The sequence below is a fragment of the Trichomycterus rosablanca genome, chromosome 9, assembly GCF_030014385.1.
Source record: "Trichomycterus rosablanca isolate fTriRos1 chromosome 9, fTriRos1.hap1, whole genome shotgun sequence".
In the NCBI taxonomy this organism is placed as follows: Eukaryota; Metazoa; Chordata; class Actinopteri; order Siluriformes; family Trichomycteridae; genus Trichomycterus; species Trichomycterus rosablanca.
In genome coordinates, this window is record NC_085996.1 from 8255677 (window position 1) to 8277947 (window position 22271).

Here is a 22271-nt window from a genome sequence, read left to right on the forward strand (position 1 = left end):
GTTGGTTACCATTTACTACAATTTTCAACCCCCTTACACTCTCCCCTACTTTAAAAAGATGACTCCTGGCATCTTCCCTACAAAATAACCTAAAACCTCAAATTGACAGGTACTGGCCATTGAAACATACTAGGACCAGTAAGGTATGTTCCTGACAGGTACCTAGGATCACTAACCACTGCATTAGCCCCTGGCTGCCACCGTTGGTACACTGGCTGACCTGGGTGCAGGTAAGTAAAAAGCTCTTTTGGTTTAGATGTTCGTGATGACCGTCTTAACACTGGTTCAACAATCTCCTGGTTCTCGCCATCTGATTCTTGATGCTCTACTTGGATATCAGTATTTTCCTTTGCCTGAAGTAAATCAAGTGTACTCTCTTCCAATTCCACCCCTGTTTGTACCTCCTGAACACTGTCTTGTTTTTGTCCCAACAGGTTAGGTCTTTCTGGCTGGGTCAACGGTAACGCAGGCAGAGTTGGCTGTAGCTCAGGTTGGATTGGGAGGATTCTTGACTCCACTCGCCGAGAGATTGGACGGAAGTTATAGGTGACCTCTTCCTCTGAGTCAGTGTGGTCGAATTCACTAGAGGGTACCTGTTTCCTTACTGACTTGTTCTTTCTTTTTACAGGTTCCTGTGATGAAAATGGTTCCAGAGGTAAGTCCTTCACCAGCAACAGCAAGTTTCTGTGCAACACTCTGATTTTCTTGTCACCTTGTTCGGCTTGGATTTTGTAGACCGGACTCACATCATCTCCCACTTTACTAACCACTCGATGGATCTTTTCTTCCCAGTAACTACTGGGGTGGAGCAATTTAGCATTTTTTACATTTACATTACCTTCATTTAATTACCTGTTTTAAAGAAATTGTACTTTTATACAGTTTAAAATGTTGTTTAAATGTTTTTAATTTTAACACAAATGTTTACTTAATTTTTTTTGCTTGATTGACAAATGCACTGCAGATCAGACAATGACTAATGAATATTATTTATTTATTAGGATTTATTTATGTATCATATTTTACTCCGTTTGATTACATTCATGACAGGAGAGGTAGTTATTTGTTACAGAAGATTCATCAGTTCACAAGTTCAATGTCAAACACGGTCATGGACAATTTTGTATCTCCAATTCACCCTCTTGCATTTCTTTGGACTGTGGAAGGAAACCGGAGCTCCGGAAGGAAACCCACACAGACACGAGGAGAACATGCAAACTCCACACAGAAAGGACCCGGAGCGCTCCACCTGGGAATCGAACCCAGGACCTTCTTGCTGTGAGGCGACCGTGCTACCTTGCCGCTCCTAATGAATATTAACGTTTTCATAATGTATTACAGACAGGGCCGGCGCTAGGAGGGGGCTGAGGGGGGCATTGCCCCCCCAAATTGTGTCTTTGCCCCCCCAAGCAAAGCAGTCCAGAACCGGGGCTAGGGGGGGCTGAGGGGGGCATTGCCCCCCCAAATTGTGTCTTTGCCCCCCCAAGCAAAGCAGTCCAGAACCGGGGCTGATTACAGAACAGATATAGAGCTAAATCTATAATGTAACATCAAGCAATAATAATTTAGCTTTTTTGCACATTTTGTGGTTGTAACAGGGTAGTGAGCACATAGTTGTGTTTGCTGAGATAGTCATTGTCAAATCAATTCCTTGTCAATTCTGTCACAACGTTCCAGCAGCTGCTAATGATCAGACCTGAACATTTAGACACATTTTCTTTCAGTATAAGAACACAAAGAATGTGCATGTACATGCATGTGTTCCAAGCACCCAGTCACAGTCACATCAGTTGCAGGAATTATTGACCTGTCTCTCTTGTGGTGTATGTAAACATTGAACAGTTTGTGTTGAGATCTACTGTCTCTTTAAAGACCATCATCGTGACGTCAGTAGTGTTTGGCAGGAGGACAGGGTGAGAGGGGAATGGGGATCAGTTATGGAGGATGCTCGGATAACAGCAGAGGTGTGCTGGAGGAACCCGCGCTGAGTTTCGGTGAATCCCCGGTGAGAGGAGCAGCGCGCGGCGGAGATCATGGCAGCGCTCGCGTGCGGTGGAGGATGCGGGAGCTCGTGCTGGCAGGTGCTCCTGTTCGTCTCCACTGCGCTCGAGATCCTGGCGGAGAGAGCAGCGCGTGAGTGCATCAACACGCACACAACATGCACATCTGCAGCAGTGCCAGTATTGGTGCACATGGGTTACTGTGGAACCTGCAGTGCAAACGTGTGCAATATTCATACAGCATTATCATTACGCACAGTGTCAGAAAACCCAAACCTTCACCTTATTCTGACAAAAATAACCTAGATGGCCAGAGATCCAAATACACTCCAAAACACTACACTTAATTAAAAGCTGCTGGAACGTGGGTGATACTATCATCAGCCTAGGAGCTGCCAGTGCAGTTTAATTACCCTCAGTTGTGTGGGCACAGAGAATTCACCAGCTTTTTGTGCAGCTAGGTTAAGAGAATGTACAAAATGTATGTCAATATGTGTGTGGAAACCTGACCATGAGCTTGTCAAACATCCAATTTCAGAATCATGACCATCATCACCTGTACTTGCAGCTACAGCAGCCTCAACTCCTCAGGGAAGGCTTTTTATTAGATTTTTGATTGTCTCTGTTAAAATTTGAAGAGCACATTGTCAGTGTGCTGATTCACACCTAAGGTGTTCAGCTGGGTTGAGGTCAGGGCTTTGTATAGGCCACTGGGGATCCTTCACGTCTAACTTGTCAAACCTTTTCTTTATAACCTTGCTTTGTGCACAGTGCCACAGCCATGTTGGCAAACACCTTCTTCAAACTGTTTGTACTGTTAGCAGTGTGTAGGTCTGAAACACCTAAACGCCTACTGAAAATTAGGAGGGGTCTTATTTATGATATATGACCAAAACATTCTTTTGCTCATATATCTTAAGTGTTCCAATTATTCAGAAATGAAAATCACAAGGCTGTCATGACATGCATGTCCTCTTACATGTGTGTGAACTTTAGCCCTTTATTATTTTTGAAGTTACCACCTGTAATTAATTACGGAATTGCCAAGACATTTTCATAATATAAAGACACAAATATCATGAATGACAAGTATAATCTTTTGTGCACTTGTATGTTTCTGTCAATAGAGAATTTTAATTAAATGCCTTGTACTGTTTACTCAGTAATTAATTCAGCCATCCAGGTAATTTCCTAAAGACACAGGGGTTGATACAGAAGACAGGTTAGTTACATTTAATGCTGGAGAGATAATGCACTTACCTGTGCAGGAAGATCAGCTACACTGTAGGCATTGGGCCAAATTCAGGTGTTCGGTGTCAGGTTGAATGAGTGTTGAATGACAATCCCCTCATTGTCCAAGACAATATTTGAGGACCTCCTGTGCAGGTCGCGATGTCTTAGTTTTTGTACTTTTGTTGTACTTACTACGTGTATGGATGACCACGATGCTCTATGTGTTCATTCGCTGTGTGTCACCTTGCAATAAATTGGCACTAAGGTGCTTTTTGAAGATGAATATGTAATGATTGAAATACTACTAAGGGTCCATTTTTAATATCATTAGCAACATGTTGTACCACCACTCAATCCTGGTCAGGGTTGTGGTGGGTCCTGTTTCCCCAGAATCACTAGGCACAATGCAGAAACACATTGTTATGCTGAAAACCCTCAGCCCAGAAAAAGCTGATCATGTCTATATGTAAACACATGACCAGCTAGTAACACACTCCATACCCGCCATGTCCCAACAAACATGTAAATAATGTGTAGTGCGTAAATCTTCCAAAAACATATGTGTTTGGTACAGTAACATTAAATCATGTATGTTATCTTCCTCTCTTCTCTCCTCAGTGATCTACTGCATTGCTTTCTACTTGTGGCAGCAACAGCTATTTTGGGCAGGACTGACTTTTGCCCTGTTGGTTCCGGGTGCGATTGTGCAGGCGCTGAGCTTCATGTGGTACAGGGCAGATGGGGAGCAGCGCACATGCCACCTGCTTATCATTCACACACTCCACCTGGGACTCTTTAAAAGGTGAGTGCCTGATTTAATATTTGTTAGAAGATTGCATTGTGTGTGTGTGTGTGAGGAGAGGCTTCTGACTGCTGCCTGCTGGGAGGCAGAGGTGGACTTCCAGCACATCTAGCGCTTTTCACGTTAAAAACAGCTTTTTGTATTTCTTTAATATAGTTGGAGTCACCATATACTCAAAATATGTGGACACCCCTTTTCAGTATAGGGTTAAGCTGTTGGTAACAGGTAATTTAAGGACACTCGTTTCCTTCAGCATGACCTTGTGTAGAATGCAATGGATGTAAAGGCATAGTTTGACATGGTTATTATGAAGAAACTTTACTGTCGTGTACAGCCCTGACTCAGCTCAACCCTACTGAGCACCTTTGCGATGAATTGGAATGCCAGTTGTGAGCCAAGCCTTCTAATCAGTCATTAGCACCTGACATTACAAATCTTCTGGAGAGCCTTCCCACAAGACTGAGCAAACAGAGAACCAACTTCATATTTACGAGCGTGCGCTCGAAATGGTCATGTCTGGCTCATTGTCAGTTGTCCACATACTTCTGGCCATACAATGTAGTTAATCACATTTACAAACCTATAACAAATGGGAAACGTGCACTAACAGTGGGATCTATAGGGGATAATTACTTTTTACAGCGCTATGTTTAGGCTTATGTAGGGATTTGAAACGGTGTGTAATTGTGTGTGTATTCATGTGTGTGTGCGTGTAGGTTATGGGACTGCAGTGTGAGTGTATGGCGTGCTCAGTCTCAGGCTCAGCGGGTGATGCAGCAGGTGGACGTGGCTGCGTTGCGTCTTTTGGACGCTTTACTACTCGCACTTCCTCAGGCTCTCACACAAACTTACGTACTAACAGGAGTGAATTTCAGCCTTGTATCACCAGGTGAGTCAGCTCCTCAAAGGTGATTGTTCCTACATAAAGAATATATGTTTAATTCATCTTTAATACCTGCTTCATCCGGTCAGTGCTGTGGTGTGTCTGGAGCTCTAAAAACGAGGGATGCCAATACAATGAGCTCAATCTCCATATAAACAAAAACAACCATTTAAAAGATGTATTTTATTACAGTGAAGATTTCTGTTTTGAATCGAAAGCACCAAGGTTAACATGCGTGTGTTTGTGTGTGTGTACACAGTTGCCATGGGTAGTGCTGTGTGTTTGCTCTCTCTATCCTGGGCGTTGGTACTGTACAGTCGAGCGTGCTGCCTGGCACGACCTGGGCATCTGCTAATGCCCCCTGCTGCCCTGCTGTGCCAGCTGCTGTGGAGGGTGGGAATGCTGAGTGCCCGCTTTGCCACTCTTGCCCTTTTTGCCCGTTCCTTTGGGTACTGGGTCATTGGTGTTGCGGGTAAGAGTAACACATACACACACATGTACACACACAGAGCAGAATGTAAGGTCATTTCACTCTGTCTGTTTTGGCAGGTTGCCACTGGCTTATTGCTACACTCTGGTTGGTGTCCCAGCAGGCGGACATCTTCGTGGGTCAATGGTCAGGGCGCACGTTTACCCTGGTGCTGGGTGGCGTGCATGTCTTCCTGTTCCTTAATGTAAAGGATGGCCCTTCACGGTACCGCATGGCCGGCTTTTACACGGTAATGGTTAGACTAGACAAAAACGGATGAAATTACAGACCGTGTTTATTCACATCATTCCAAGAACAACTATTATAATACGTACCACAGGGCAGGGGATTGGCAGAAAGGGTAAACGTAGGCACATGCATAATGCATCAGGGATCATGCAATACTAGGACACTAGCAAGCCGAGGCATTAGGGAATTAAGACCTAGAATTTTAAATGCAGTTACAAATGCAGTTACAAGTGCAAGTCTTGGCCAGATTTTTTGCCTGGGAGTGTGGAGTGTACTGCTGTTCTGATTACCTGATTGATTGATATCATTTACCAGACACTGGCCAAGTTGTGTCATTAATCTAAACAAAAATGCTGCTGCAGTTTCCGACACTAAAACACAAACTGTTGGCTATGAAATAGACTAAAGAACATTGCCCAGGCAAAACAATAGCTGCAGCATCTGTTTCAGTAACGCCGCTGTGAAACTGAGCCCTGGGTTTTATTTCTGGCTGAAGTGTGAAATTATTCAAAGCAGCAGTTCTCTCATTTTTGTCAGCTGGGTTGCAATAGGATGCAAACGAGGACAAGAGATGATCATGTGGGCGACACCTGCATTATTCATGTGCATTTACTGTATAGAAACTACAGGCCTGTGTCATGTGCTGCAGATTTTTCGGGTTGTTATCTAAAGCCAGGCTTTGAATGGTTGACTCTCTGTTTTGTAGGTAATGCTGTTGGAGAATGTCACTCTTGTACTGGCTGCCTCTGACATTCTCAGTGAGGCATCCTGGGAAAGTCTGACTGTCCCCACAGCAGTACTGTGTAGTTTTCTGATGGGTGAGTATGTCCCCCCGCCAAAAATCTTTTCTCCCAATCTAATCTTACCACTAGTTGAGATTCCCGAAGTCAGAACAAGTACCTCTTTTTACCTGCTGCACAGGTAACATCATGGGGCAGCTAAACACCAATGGAAGGGGGTGCCACTAATGGCTATGGTATTAGAAGATAATAAATAATAATTAAATAAATAAATAAATAAATTACTGCAATCACAAGCTATTAGTAAAAGGTTGTGATAATAATATCAGTAATAACTAATGAACCTTAGCGGGCAGCTGCCATCTGAATAGGACTTTAGTGCAAATTTTACCCAATGCAAAGTGCATGTACATTTAAATCTCATCATCATCTTTCCCTCTTCCTCTTTCCCTACCTCATTCTTAGGTCTGATGTCTCTTCTTCTATACTACCGTTTCCTTCACCCAAAGTCTACTGAAATCTCTCACACCCTTTATCATGGAGCCCAGGCGGGTAGCGCTTGTCTCGAGCAGGCCGAGTTGTCCTTGTCACTAGGTGACAAGACTCTTGCTCTTCCTTCACTTGCTGCACCTTTGTCCTCCTCTCATCCTTGCTTCCCTCTGCTGGAGCATCCTGGAAGCTGCGGGGCAAAGGCGGGTGCAGAGTGCCGGCACCACCACTGGCTTCTTGTTCGGCTGGCCCTGAAAACAGGAGATCCAGGGAAAATCGAGCGAGCATTTGGGGCCGGGGTAACGGCGGGTATTATGACAGATGAACAGGAAGAGGATACAAGAAAAGGACTGGACGGAGATGGAGGGGAGACAGGGATCGTGGCCGGATTGGACAGCAAGGATGAGGACGACACGCTGGCTCCACTGTCTGACTGCAAGGACGAGTTTGAGAGTGTCAGCGAGGCGAGGGCAGATGAAATGGAGGAGGAAATGGACAGTGTAGATTCTGAGTGGAAGCGCAGCTCTCCTGAAGGAAAGTCTGTGGTAGGAGACAGTCCCGAACATGATTACTGCCCCACTGAATCTAGCTCCACGCTCTACTTTAGTGCCGACCCACAATCCCCCAGTAGTGCCAGCGACTCACGTCTGGAAAGAATCGGCTTAGGGCTTCCAGAAATTTCTGGGCCCCATCCCACGGTGCCGCGCAGGCAGCTTGTATTTTCACCACGAGGACTTGAGGATGATACAGGTTTCTGAAGAGATTTTTTAATGGGATTAAAATTATACATTATCTTTAAAGAAATAATTGCTCAAAAAATAAAATGTTTGTGATTTTCCACTATCTGGTCAGCCAGAACACACAGAGTCCAAATTTGTCCTCCTAAATCTAGTCTAAATCATCACACAATTACCTCAGTAGACATCATTGGCCCTTCAATTTGTATATAAAAAGTACATTTAAAAGTGCAGATCTAGCTTCTGTTAATGGACCAAATACTGCTGATCACTGAAACATCGTACTGCAGATAATGTAATAAAAATTTGCTGGGTCAAAAATATACATACAGCCCTCGCTTAATCGGCTGTTTCATTTAATATCCAAAATCAAGCTCCTGGCACAACACTGGGTGGACCATGGTCCACTTTACTTGGCAAAAAATGGCAAGGTTCAGCCAAACCGAAGTAGAAACTTGATTTTTAATTTCAGAACAGTAGTAAGAATAAGCATTTAATCTACATTCAACTATTTTATAAGCTACATTGAACATACAGATAAACTTATGAACAGATGCAAATACTATAAAACTATAATTGCTTACTGTATAGTTCTTACTGTAGTCCATCTCTTGTTCTGTACACTTTGTAGCCCCTGTACCCCATTTGCCAATCAAAAGGGCCCAACTGAACAAATTTTTAAACACCTCAATGTCAGTGCTAATAGGAGTGGCCTAAAATACAAAATTAACAGTGTCCTGTTAAGCAGAATTTCAAAATCCCAACAAGACTGCTGCACCTGCTACACTTACCAGAACACCACACACTACCATGATAGTGTCGTTGCAGTGCTGAACTATGGTCCACTACCCAAATAACATCTGGTAAGTGAGGGTCCTATGGGGGTTCTTCGTGGTTGATAAATGGGGTCCAGAGGGGGGGTTGACAAAGTGTACAGAGCAACAGTGTCATGAAAGTAATTCTACACCCACAACGTTCATCTGTATGGTAGATGTACCTTAAAAATGAATTAATGAATGTACATACCAGATAGTGTACCTAATAAAGTGCTTGGTGAGTGTACTCTCAGATTTACACATTTAAAAGCACAAACAAATAAGCTTATGCCATTAATACTTGCAAAGCCATTGTAATTACAGCTCCAGCAAAAATAATGGGTATGTTCACGAAGATCAGGCACTGTGAAGAATAAGCTATGGACTTCATTCAGGTATCATCAGCAGGAATTTGCAACATTTGTATGTATGTATTTGTAAAAAGTGCAAAAAAGTATGACGTGTTCGTTGAGATGCATTACGTTGACTAATACACATACACTGATGAGCCAAAACATTAGCACCACCCTCCAAAAATGTGCATGCTATGCCTAGCTGTCTAGTCACAGATCAGTCAGAGTACCAAAACCAACTCCTGCCCATCATTGAAAGCACCTACAATGTGTGTGCAGGCATTGGACCTGGACATTGGAGCAATGGTTGCAGTATAGGATGATCCACTTTACTACATATGAAAGTTAAAGGACTTGCTGGTAATGTCCGGGTACCAGATACCACAGGACTCTTTCAGTGCGTCAGAGCTGTTTTCACAGCATACACTATATCACAAAAGTATTGCGACACCCTTTTTAATTACTGAATTCATGTGTTTCAGTCATAACAATTGCTAACAGGAGTAATAACACATAAACAAACACATAGAGGTCACTTTATTTTAACACCATTTGTTTTTGAAATAGGATGTCCAACAAGCTCATGGTCAGGTGTCCAAATACTTTTAGCCATACAGTAAATTAGGTGGGTTGGTTTGGCTCGTCAGTGAATATAATGTTTGATTTTTAAAAGATTTACATGTTGTGAGAATGTAAATATTGCATATGTGTAAATATCAGCTATTAAACCAACCAGCTAAAGTTGCTGCATTTTCTCATTTGATTGAGAGATTTGGGCTTCGAAAAAGTGTAAATATTTATCAACAATTATTTGCATGCATTAAAAAAAAAGAAATACATTTGTTATTGAATGAGGATGTTTACAAGCTCTACACTCTGCATTCATCTGTTACATTTATTACAAAAATCCATTGACTCCACAGATCAATGTCAAACATTAAATGAAATGAAACCACCAACATGTGACTGTAGTTCATTTCATTGATTCTATATTGTATTTGTGTCACTTTAAAACATTTCAAGCTTAGATAACACCTCTTTTTATCCCACAGTTTAGAACCCAACGCTCTAAATGATTTTAAGTTGTCCCTTCCTTGCACCCCTGCTAGCAGTGTTGCAATATCATAAACAGACTAATCAGAGAGTGAATAAACTTTAACTTCCCAATGCTTGGTTATCCTCCCTACATTCCACAGTTTGGTTGTTTTCTGCTCCAACACACTAGTTTAACCACATGAATAACCCAATAATTTCCCTCGGGATAAATAAAGTATCTATCTATCTATCTATCTATCTATCTATCTATCTATCTATCTATCTATCTATCTATCTATCTATCTATCTATCTATCTATCTATCTATCTATCTATCTATAGGCTGTTAATGAGGGTTAGAGCATAGAAACACAATCAAATGTTTAGGAAGGTAGGCAATTGGAAGCAGGGCTGAAAAAAACATTACAACTCCTCCTAAACTTAAGCTTTAGTCTTTAGCTGTGGTTATTATTATTGGCTATGTACAGAGTTCCCCAGACTTTTTTATTGAAATACTTGTGGCTCAGATAATGCAGTCAAACTAGACTGTTTTATATAGGCACAGAGGTGCCCATCGAAATCACTGACAATGAATTAGGAGAACATTGCACAGATCGTTATATCATTAAACTGTGTAATTCACCAGCATGTTAAATCTAAATTCAAAAATTAACTTCAAAAATTAAACAAAAAAACTTATAAGGTTATAAAAGATCTTACAGTTGTGTTACAGATTGTGTTCCAATCATCCACCAGTGGAAAACATTCAAACACATTCTTGTGTGCCAAAGTTTGGTTTTCACTGGTCAGATTTGATGTTTTGTTGATTTGCTACATAAAGATATGTTCTTCTATATACCCTCACATCTACAGTGTGTGTGTGTGTGTGTGTGTTGAGGGGGCAGCTCGGTGGGTAGCACTGACTCCCCACAGCAAGAAGGTCCTGGGTTTGACTTTGGTGGAGCAGACCAAGTCCTTTCTGTGTAGAATGGAGCTTGCATGTTCTTTCCGTGTCTGCGTGGGTTTCCTTCAGGGGTTCCAGTTTCCGCTTACAGGCAAAAGACATGTAAGTGAAGAGATTTGGAGATACAAGATCTGGGGTTCTTGTAGAGGAAATACAGGATGGCACAAACCTGCCTCCCTCTGTATTTTGAGCTTCAGGGCACCGTGTGACACTTTTCTCGACCTCATCCGAGCACTTTCTGTCTGTAAAACGCCCGTAGCAAGTGGGGTGAAACCCAGCATTTTCGAGAACAACTTGTATTCAACGTTCACCGTGTGTGTATAAAATTCTATGCCTCTTGTAGGTAGTTGTAGCCTAGTGGTTAAGGTACTGGACTAGTAATCAAAAGGTCGCTGGTTCAAGCCCCACCACCTTGAGCAAGACCCTTATCCCTCAATAGCTTAGACAGTATAATGCACTTCAAAATTATTATAGCACTTCAAAAAGAAAAGTACTTCAGTTATTGGAGAAGCCAAACACACACACAGAGTAAAATGCGGTGTTATTCGGCCCTAAATCGACAGTACACTGTAGCTGATTACCTGAGTACAGTGACTGACATCAGACACAGAACCACACTGACTAAATACAGACTCAGTGCTCACAAGCTGGCCATCGAGACCGGAACGCTACAGGAACTCCTGGCTCCCCACGGAACAAAGTGTGTACACAGTGCAACACCAACACCACAGAGACTGAGCTGCACTTCCTGAGTGTCCAAAATACACTCACATTTGGGAGGTGTACTACCAAAACATTTCAGAAACTTCACCCTGAATTCTGCTCCCTCACCAACAACCAGAAACTGTTCATCATGTTGGGAGAGGAGAAGAAGAGCAGCACTGTAGCAGCTCAGTACGTATCTGCCTGCCACAATCTGAGACACGAACTGATCCATGCAAACACAGGAACAGCCCTGATGGACCCACACAGACATAATGTTTGATATGCACATATGTTTTTATTCTATTTTTGTTTTGTTTCTTTTTTTAAATTTTATATTTTCCTAAAATTTTTTCTTTTTGTATATTTATATAAATGTCTTTTCAATGCTTTGGCAATACTGTAACCACTACAACAGTCATGCTAATAAAGCTCCTTTGAAAATAATGTCACAGTAAGGTAAGTCGCTTTGGATAAAAGCGCTTGCTAAATGCCAAAAATGTTAATGTCTTCTTTTTTCATGGACGTGAGATGCATATAACATGGTTTGAAACCCTTCTTCCACACATTTACACACACATTGGCTGTAAATTTCTCGTCTTTACTACTCAGTGTTGACATAAAAATGGCGCAGACATTTTGGATTCTGGCTCCAAAAAGCGGCCACCTGATTGGTCCACCGGGAAACAAGTGACGATGAGTCCGTGAATCCGCATCACTCAGGAAGAAAATATAAATACGCGAGGAAAGAACTAGTGCCGACTTTAAACCGAGTTCAAACAAATGCTGGGTGATACGTAGATACTTTTACTGTTTCGCTCTAAACAAATAGATCTCTTAAGTGAATAATAATTATTAAATGCACCACATATAGGAGCGGGATTAAACAGAAACGGCTTTTCCTTATGGCCCAGTGGTCAGGAATGTAGTGAACTGCGCCTTTAAGAAGCCGAGCGGACAGAAAGTTTAGTGACTGAAGTTGTTGAAGCAGAAGCAGTGGAGGAAAAAAAAGGAGAAATTAAGACAAACTGAAGCTCTGAAATGGCTTTTCGGAGAAGAAACAAGAGCTATCCTTTCTTCAGCCAGGAGTTCCTCATTCAGAACCATGCAGACATCGTGTTTACTCTGGTGATCTTTATTTTAATTGGCCTGATGTTTGAGGTATGTTCAAGAGTTTCCTTTATTCTTCCTGCAGTTTTCACTCAGCTGATTGTTCCACTCACACACCAGATTCACAGCAAATCACGTCCGATCAGACACAGCAGTAAACTTCACTTTTATTTACTGTTTTATACAAAGGTTTGAGCACTTTTGGTCAAGTCACATGCTGTGTTGATTGTGGAAATAAGTTTCACGTCCCCATACAGGGAACAAACCTAAACATGCCTCAACCCTGCTGATTTATTTACTTAATACGAATACGAGTGTACAGTGTGTTTAAAAGCACATTTAAAATGTAAAATAATTTGAAATAGAATAAATGAGACCTTGTATGTTCAGGTTTTCCTACCAGCCTTGACAGAAGTCCACTGTTCCATGTATTTTTGTAATGTTTGCAGTCAGTCAGACTGGCCTTTAGAATCAGAAATACTTTATTGATCCCAGAGGGAAATTGCAGTTCTTACAGTAGCACCCATTTATGTAGAAAGAATAAACACTCTACTAGCTTAAAACAAAGAAAAAAGAAGAACATTTTTGCAAATAGAAGTTAAAAAGTTATTTCACACATAATTAAATACTTAAAATACTTACATTATTATTATTGCACATATGAATAACGAATATATTTATTTATATTGGTACAGTGAAATCACCAGCTCTAGTCAATCATTCATTTCTAAAGAATTAGGATGGTATGATATAACATATATGATGTTATGATTAGGTTACATGACATTACAGAACTCTCTGCACCCCAAATGAATAATCTGTGTCGCTTTATGTATATTTTGCCCCAACAGGTCTGCAAAAACTTAAATAACAGAACTTAAATGTGAAAGCATGTGTATATTACTACTGTTGTGTTCCAGTTTGTTTTCCAGTGGCCTGATCATGTCTTATTCTTTAAAATCAGTCCAACATTGGGTTTAATCAGGGGTTCCTAAACTTTTGCACCACGACGTTACAAATAGCCATGGTTTACTTCTAGACCCCTCGATCTTGTAGATAATTAAGCTTTATTAATATTATTCTAATGCATGTGATTTAGAGACACTTGGTTGTTTATGGACGTTTTATACATCTGATTCACACTGCGCAATAATTGTGCAATATTGGGTGGGCAACGATATCATGTTTTCCCTGTAATCCGATTTTTGATGAGTAAATGCAGCAAACATCAGAACCCAAAATCTATGTGGTCCTGCTTACAGTGTGAGGTTTGCAGATTTTAAAGAACCAGGTTTCATAGTTAATGGAAAAGAAATTAGAATCAGTGTTTTGTCTTTTATTGCGCGTTCATTTTGCGCAGATGCACCGAGACCCTGAGCAGCTCGTTTAAGTGCCACGTTTCAGTCTCAGCTTCAGTAGGAAGAGTTTTTCTCTTCAGCCTCATGAACACAACCGGGCACAAGAACAGAGCCAAATGATTTACATTTTTAGCTGATTTAGTAAAGGAAACAACAAGTGATCCGCATATTTTTGAGGATTCCTTCAGGACTGTTGGAATGTCAATAGTTTGCAAGCTGTTATTTAAACAAGTGGCTCATTTTAAGAGTGTAAAATATAAAGATGGTTTGGAATCAGAATCACCTCTCCTCTGAAGCCCAGATAACCAAACTGAGGAGCTCTTATTGTAGACACATTATCAGAAGAACCAGATCATTAGAAAAGACACTTACGCTTGGAACGATTGAAGGTAAAAGAGGAAGAGGACCGCCAGCAATAAGATTTATTTATTTATTAAGATTTTTTTAAATATGCATTTTCTCCCCTTTTAGCGCGTCCAATTGCATCATGCTTCCTCTCTGCCTATGCCGATCCCTGCTCTGACCGAGGAGATCGGAGCTAACCCACGCCCCCTCCGACACGTGGGCAGCAAGCCGCATGCATCTTATCACCCACGCATTGACGAGTGTTGTGCCACCTAGCGTTGTGTACGGAGAGACACACCCTAAGAGCACTCTTTCCTCATCTCTGTGCAGGCGCCTCTAATCAGCCAGCAGAGGTTGTAATTGCACTGTCTGACAGTGTCTGACAGAGAGAGACCCACATCCGGCTTTACTCCCGCCCACCTGAACAACCGGCCAATCGTTGTTCATGTGGCCGCTCAGCCTTCAGCCGGCAAGGCAGAGCTGAGATTCGATTTATTAAGATTTTAACGTCATGTTTTTACACACTTTGGTTACATTCATGACAGAAACGGTAGTTACTCACTACACAAGATTCATCAGTTCGCAAGTTTAATGTCAAACACAGTTGTCGACAATATTGTATCTCCAGATCACCTCACTTGCATGTTTTTTGACTGTGGCAGGAAGCCAGAGCTCCCGGAGGAACCCCATGCAGACACGGGGAGAACCCCCAGCAATAACAAAAATGCAAATACATTTAACTTATTTTATTTTCTCCATGTGATCAGCAAAAAATAGTTGACCATAAAGATGCAAATAAATAACCTTTGAATTGTAACATTTGGTCACAGATTTTTTGTAGGTTTTCTTATATATGTTTTGGTTCCTTGTTTTGCAATGTGTGCAGTCAAGCTGGCCTTATTTATATTGGTACAGTGAAATCACCAGCTGTAGTCAGTCATATCCAAAGAATTAGGATGCCATGACTCAGTTACATAGTGTTACAGAACTTTCTGCACCCTGAATAAATAATCTGTGCTGCAAAAATATGCAGAAAATTAAATGAAAGAACTTAAATGTGAAAACGTGTGTATATTATTACTGTTGTGTTTCAGTTTGATCGGTCAAAAGTAAGAATAATTGGTTTCTTCAATACTAAAATCTTTCCTTTAATGAATGATTGAATGATTCCTTTCAGCTGCTCCTGTTAGGTGTCACCACAGCAGATCATTTCTTCCTTTATTTGATTTGGCACAGTTTTTATGTTGTATGCCTTTCCTGACCTAGCCCTCTTATTTATCTGGGCTTGAGACTAAGGCTGCACTAATATTTGTTCCCCTTCGGCTAGGTTCATGTAACACCATGCCCCTTCTGACATTTTTACACATACCTAACAGACCATGAATAAGGGCAAGGATTGAGCCTATGTCTCTAGGATCCATGTTGCTCTGCAGCAACCACACTACCAGCTGCACATCTGAGAGGTCCCTCATTAATTTATGTTTGTTTGTTTGAATTCTATAGGCAACTGCAAAAACAGCCATTCTCTTCATTCAGCCTCAGTACAACATCAGCACAGTAACTGCAGGTACCACACACACACACACACACACACACATGTTCACGTTGACATATGCATACACACTTTGTTGGATGATTATGATGGTGAGGTGTGCTTGTGTGTGTTACAGATGCAGAGCTGACTCTGTACCATTACGGTTGGAAAGACTGTGCTACCGTGCTGTTCTATCTCTTCATCACCATCATCCTGCATGCTGTTGTTCAGGAGTACATACTGGATGTGAGTTGCTGCAGGGGCATTGTGGGTAGTGTAGTTGTGTAAACAAATTTGCTCAGACATGCTTCAAAGACTTGTGAGGAACCTTCTCAGTAGAGCGGCTCTTGTAGATGAGAAGATCACATATGTAGGCGTCACTCACCTTTAATACCATTTTGTTTTTGAAATGGGATGTCCAACAAGCTAGTGGTCAGGTGTCCAAATACATTTGCCAAACTGTGTATTTTATATTATTAAAAACAAACATATATAAATATACTTTAATAAAATAACTGTTAATAATGTGCATGTTTGTTTGTTTAGAAAATGAACAGACGTCTCCACCTGTCCAAGAGTAAGAACACTAAGTTTAATGAGTCCGGTCAGCTGTGTGTGTTCTACCTCGTCTCCAGTGTATGGAGTCTCTACATCCTAGCTACGGTAACACACACACACACACACACACACACACACACACACACACACACACACACACACACACACACACACATACATATATATAAATAAATATATAATGATTTAAGTTACTGGCATTCTCAGCATTCAGTTCAGTTTAATCAGCAAATCACAACATTTTGACAGATGTGTTAGTTTTTTTGCTCAGTACATATTATAATGTATAATATATTAGTTAATATATAATATATGAATGTATAATATTTAGCATAAGTGTTTTTCTTGATTTGACTAATATAAATTAAACCTTTTGGTAATTTTTTTTTCCGCGTCTATATTTTTTGGGACTGCCACAGCAGATCTGGTCTGCATACTAGACTTGGCACAGTTTTCACTTCTGATGCCCTTGCTGTGTTTGGGACCAGCACTGAGAGCGCACTGACATGTGCATTTGCCAGTGGCTAGGCTGTTTTGGCCATCTCCCTCTCAGACATTAGTGAATCATGTCCATGCTGACCGCTAAGTTTCGAACCCTGGATCCCAGATCTTGGTGGTAGTAGGCTAGTAAACTTCATCTAATGCCTCTGAATATGGTGTTTGAATAACATGTTATTTATTGTGTATTTTTAGTATTATTAAGTAAGTATTGTACTAGCTTGTGTGCGTCATTTCCTTTAGTCTGTTGCTGAATCTCAAATCTCATTCTATTTAACTTCATATGCACCAGAGCAGCCATCATGGGTGTAGTTTGTGTTAATGAATCACAATCAAAAGCTGTTCTTATTACAAAGTACGAAGGCCTGGATACAAAGAATGACAGTGAGTCTGGCATCACATTACATGAGATTTTTACTTCCTACTGTATAATAAAGAAGAAATCTGGGTCACACGAGTGAAGACGTGATTAGATTTGTGCCACTTTTACCAATGTGCTTAATGTAGGCTGAATCTCTGCACTGACATTTTTCAGTTATATTTGACAGCACAATCCAGCTATACACACTTCATGATATTCTTTCTTTCTGTCTGTCTGTCCATCCGTCTGTCTGCAGGAGGGCTACATTCTCCATCCAAGCAGCTTATGGGAAAACTACCCTCATGTGCACCTGAGGTAAAACACACACTGACACACTGGGTGCGTCCCATTTCTTTAATGCGTCGGCTTGTTTTCTTCCCTTGTTTCGAGGACTCAAGGAAGAAGGGGGTGAGAAATAGAAAATCAGGACACAGGAAACGAGGCTTAAAATTTTAGTAAAATGAGACGTAAAGTGACGACACAGTGATGTTTTAAGCTAAATCAAATTAGGCAAATTAATAATGCATTAGCATGATCTAAACTGTTACATAAGAGACTTAAAGCAGTTCATTGTTTCAAATTGTGCCAGACATGAGCCTAGAGGTGGAGAATTAAATACACTTTGGGCTACATCACACACTAGAATGAAGTTCTAGCCTCAAGTCCTTTCTCAGGTGGAATCACCACAATCCCTTTTGCAATTACAAAACTCTTTGTATTTTTTTGTACAAAGAGGTTCCAGTTGTTCATTCAGTCACTTAAAACTTGGCTTCTACACTTTCTTACAGGTTCCAGGTGAAGTTTTTCTACCTGACCCAGCTGGCATACTGGCTCCACGCTCTGCCTGAGCTCTACTTCCAGAAAGTACGCAAGGTGAGGGTGAACTGCATGAATTGAACTGTGTTGTATGAGGGTGATGGTTGAGGTTAATAGCTTTTTTGTGTGCGTGTGTGTGTGTGTGTGTGTGTGTTTGCACCTGTTGCAGGAGGAGATTCCTCGCCAGCTGCGGTACATCTGCCTGTACCTGTCTCACATCTTGGCAGCATATCTCTTAAAGTGAGTGCAAACATATTTTCAGTCCTACACAGCTGAGAGAATTCAAAACCATCCGAACATGTTTGGTGTGTTATGTCTTCGTGTGTCTAATTCTCTGTCTGGATGTGTTTCTCTTGGTAGTTTGACTCGTGTGGGTTTGGTGCTGCTGTTCTTGCAGTATCTGTCTGAGACAGGCTTCCATCTCTCCAGACTCACCTACTTTGTTGATGAAACCCATCACAGAATGTAAGATATACGCCCCCCCAATATGAAGCTTGATGGATTTACATACACACAATAGAGACAATAACAGAAACCTTTAACAATCTACTGACCTATGCAAACTTTTAGAATAATAATATTTATTTAGAATACAAATTGCACTTATTTAATGCATGTGAACTGAATGTACAAAAGTTAAAGCACATTTCATATATTTTGATTATTCCTGGTTCTAATCTCAGCGGTTCTATCTGCTGGCTGGCTGTCTACACAGACATGATTGGCTGTGTCTGATTGGCTAAAGCCCTGTGATGAATTGATTCCATGTCCAGGGTATTCCAACCTTGTTGCCAGTGGGTCCGACAGGAAAAATTGACTTATCAGGCCATGTTACTCCTTCACCTTTGCTTCATCAGGCCGTATTACTCCCCCACCATTGCTTCAGGGTCCAGGTTTTGTGCTTTATACACCAAATCTGTCCACAATCAAACATCAGTTTCTATACACAAAATCAAACCTGGTTGTGTTCAGTGAATTCAATTGGCTTACCAATTACATTTTGATTACTGGTAGGTGGAGTTGCTAATGTGACATGTTGTTTTAATTCAAGGTTCCTTTTGTATAACATGTTTAAAGTGTTTACTTCTCATCTGGTGTGAGGAGAGGTGCAATTACTTTTTCACAGTATTGTATTGTGTGTATTTGTGCAGGTTTGATATGTGGTCAGTAGGGTTCGTGGTGACCCGGATGGTATCTCTCACGCTCATGTTCTTGTCCGTCGGTTTTGGTCTGACGCGTTCGGAGAACCAGACGCTGGACTGGGAGGCCGGAAACTTCAACACACTTCCCATCAGGTTTGATCATCAGGCACCACACTGTCCACGACAAGCACCACACCACACCACAGCACAAGAACCGCACCACACCAGTACAAACACCACACCAGCTACAACACAACATCAAACATATCAAAGATCCAGATCATGTGCTTACGTGTGTGTGTGTGTGTGTGTGTGTGTGTGTGCGCGCGCGCGCGCGCAGACTGCTGGTGCTGTTCCTGGTATGTTCTACACAGTCATGGCTGCTGTGGAAGTTTTTCTGTTTCCAGTTGAGGCGTACGCGCGAGTATAGACTAGAGCAGGCCAAAAAGAGAGCAGCCGCCAAGCAACAGATCCCCCGCTCACTCAAACGTGAATCAGGTAATTTTCTTTATTTAACTGATGTTTTTGCTTTTTAACACAATTTAAATTTCCTAATTCTTTGGACAGGCATAGAACATTGTCCTATGAGAATCATCCAGGTATTTTTTCACAACTGTCGTATAAGAACTTTTTGCGTTGTGGGGTCTTAAACACCGAGGCAGATATTTTTTTCTGGGATATTACATAGATTTTTGTCACTAAGACTTAAACGTGTTAGAGGCCCTCCCCCCCACATACACACACTTCTGTTATTTTTCTATTTGGGGATAATCACTCCTTGTGTGGTTTGATAAAGTCCTCAAATTTAAGAAATGGCTTTAATGCTTTCCAGACTGATATTTTGCAACAGTTTTTATATCAGATTTTTCTGGATTTGCTTTATCATGGTTCCACACTCTTTAGGTCATAAAGTGAAGTTACTTAGAACTCTGAAGTGCTGCTTCTGTGTTTGGAGATCCCACGGCTGTATATAAACTAGAAGGATTGTGTAAATGTCTTGCACTGAGTCCTTTTCATATTCTCCTATTGTTGTGTGTGTGTGTCTGTTGCAGTCAGTCACCATGAGAACGGCTCGCTGAAGACGGAGAACGGCACGTCACCCAGACTGAAGAAGCTTAAAGCTCCGTAACCCTGCTCCTTTTATCAGACCAGCGTCCTTTTAAAGGACAGGAACAGGAATTGGTCCGCCACTTTCTGCTCCGATCTTCAGAGGACTGATGGTGCTATGACATTCCTCGGAGGATTTGCCATCTGAAAGTATTGGCACCCTCAACAGCCCATGCTCACTTTGCTTTTCTACTTCATCAGTATTTGTTACATTTTTTGTAAGTCTTGTTGTTAATTTGCTGTTTTTGTTAGTCACGTCTTCATTTCCCTTCAGCCTTTATATCCAAAAGCCATGTTTATTGAACAGCACTGTACTGGCCAGACCTGGGAGGATTAAACATGCTACCGTGGGCTTGGAACGATACCCAGAATTACAGGTCACCCACAAAGTGGGGAAATTAAAAAGGGAGGATTTCTTGATTTTTGCATGTAGTGGCTTTTTTGCTTCAGTCCCAACCCAGAGATAAGACAAAGGCTTGTTTTCTATGTGTACGGTTGGTATGTGCCAACAGTGCTAGAGGGATAACTGAATGTCCTGGTTAGATCTCGTTTTGATAAATTCACTGTATGTTTATACTAGGCTTGTGCCAATATTATGTTTCAGATGACATTACAAGAGCATTACAAATGCACACAATTTCCCAGGTTCAGATGTGCTTGATCAGCTGGGACAGGTCTGGTGTCCAGTTCTTTGAGTTTTGCACTCAAGGTCTGATGCTACTGTTCATAGATTTGTGGGTCTGCTGCCACCCATATACATTGTGCGCAAGGTGGGAGAAATAAACTAAACTGGGAGCCAGTCCGTTGCAGGGCAACACAAACACTCAGGAAACTGTTGTACCTGGAGAAGCTGGACACAGAGAGGATGCAGACAGAGCATAGCGTGCGCTGTCATACGTTTTAAACCTTTCTGCAAGGCTCAGAGGTCAGCTGAACGTATTGAGGAGGCACGTGCTAGCCAGCATGGGTGTTGTGCATGCGACTGAGGTTGAGTGCAAAAGATAAATGGATATGTCTCTAAATTTTTAGAAAACACAGTTGTATCATGATATGAAAGATGGAGCCTGAAAACAACATATTTAAGATTGCTTGTTGTTTGCATTTCCTGACGTTTATAGACATGCTGCCGAGGGCCAGCGTTCCAGTCTCATGTGGCCAGGAATATGCCCCTTCAACCTGGTACCGCCAGAGCAAAACAAAAGTGGCACATCAGACATGTCTGGGCTGATCATTTACATTGGAGTAAAGGGGAAAACGTGGTTCATTTTATTTTTTTCACCAATCTACTTCTTTCACAAGGTGCTAAAGTGGCATGTGTGCCACCCTTCATGACGACCTTTGCCTTCCTCAGTATGTTTTTAAATGTTAGACCCTAATGATTCAGCAGGTCTGCTTTGGTTTGTTGTCTAGCTCTTGTGTGCAACTCTTATCTAACCATTACTTGAAATCTATCACAAAGTGAAGAGACCTAGACATCTCATCTTCAAGGTCCATTTTTCCTAAAAAGTTGCCAATTGCATGGGTGCACATGCCACTCACAACCAACCCTTTACTCTGTTTTTTTTTTCTACTTTTATATGTACTTATTCAAAAAAGTTTCTGAACCCTTTGCAAATATGCATGAAATGTGATCTGGTCTTCAACTAAGTCATAATAAATCGTAAGTCTTATTTAACAATGGCTGGCATGGTTTGTGTTACTTACACTTGTCCCCAGTCAGTGGAGCTGAGCATTGTCAGGTGTGTTGCTATTTTAATTGCCGTTGCTTGATTAGCATGAAGGTCACCCTGCCCCGACCGAGAAGAGCCAAAGGCACAATGCCATATCATGTATTTAGTTTTTTTTTTTTTTAACAGGGGTGACAATAAATCTGGAGCTGGCTGTATGTGGTCTCAGGCAGGTCACAAACTTCTGATTTGACTTGAACAGTTTATTTCCACAGATATGTAGCTGT

General features: G+C 41.4%; 2 protein-coding genes across 3 annotated transcripts; both read left to right on the top strand.

The window, feature by feature from the left end:
• The first annotated feature begins 2033 nt into the window (after positions 1-2033).
• Positions 2034-8074, top strand: xkr5a (XK related 5a). Its single transcript, XM_063001094.1, has 7 exons — positions 2034-2133; positions 3852-4035; positions 4752-4924; positions 5178-5390; positions 5468-5637; positions 6343-6454; positions 6842-8074. The coding sequence occupies exons 1-7, from the start codon at positions 2034-2036 to the stop codon at positions 7621-7623; spliced, it is 1734 nt and encodes a 577-aa protein (XP_062857164.1). The 3' UTR covers positions 7624-8074.
• Positions 8075-12474: 4400 nt separating this feature from the next.
• On the top strand, positions 12475-21995 carry tram2 (translocation associated membrane protein 2). Of its 2 annotated transcripts, XM_063001095.1 has the most exons (11): positions 12475-12631; positions 15787-15850; positions 15954-16063; positions 16364-16480; positions 17509-17567; positions 18041-18125; positions 18238-18308; positions 18429-18533; positions 19220-19363; positions 19551-19708; positions 20263-21995. In XM_063001095.1, exons 1-11 carry the CDS (start codon positions 12512-12514, stop codon positions 20337-20339), a joined length of 1110 nt encoding a protein of 369 aa, XP_062857165.1. In that variant the 5' UTR covers positions 12475-12511; the 3' UTR covers positions 20340-21995. The 2 variants fall into 2 exon arrangements, with proteins under 2 accessions (XP_062857165.1, XP_062857166.1); XM_063001096.1 differs by lacking the exon at positions 20263-21995 and having other exon boundaries at positions 19585-19702.
• Positions 21996-22271: the final 276 nt, after the last annotated feature.

Excerpts from the sequence above, each read along its gene's own strand:
- tram2 (XM_063001095.1), top strand. The coding sequence starts at position 12,512 with ATGGCTTTTCGGAGAAGAAACAAGAGCTATCCTTTCTTCAGCCAGGAG. Across the intron at positions 18,126-18,237 it reads ACTTCCAGAAAGTACGCAAG|GAGGAGATTCCTCGCCAGCT; the intron begins GTGAGGGTGAAC and ends CACCTGTTGCAG. Across the intron at positions 18,534-19,219 it reads GATGAAACCCATCACAGAAT|GTTTGATATGTGGTCAGTAG; the intron begins GTAAGATATACG and ends GTATTTGTGCAG.
- xkr5a (XM_063001094.1), top strand. The coding sequence starts at position 2,034 with ATGGCAGCGCTCGCGTGCGGTGGAGGATGCGGGAGCTCGTGCTGGCAG. Across the intron at positions 4,036-4,751 it reads CACCTGGGACTCTTTAAAAG|GTTATGGGACTGCAGTGTGA; the intron begins GTGAGTGCCTGA and ends GTGTGCGTGTAG. Across the intron at positions 6,455-6,841 it reads ACTGTGTAGTTTTCTGATGG|GTCTGATGTCTCTTCTTCTA; the intron begins GTGAGTATGTCC and ends CCTCATTCTTAG.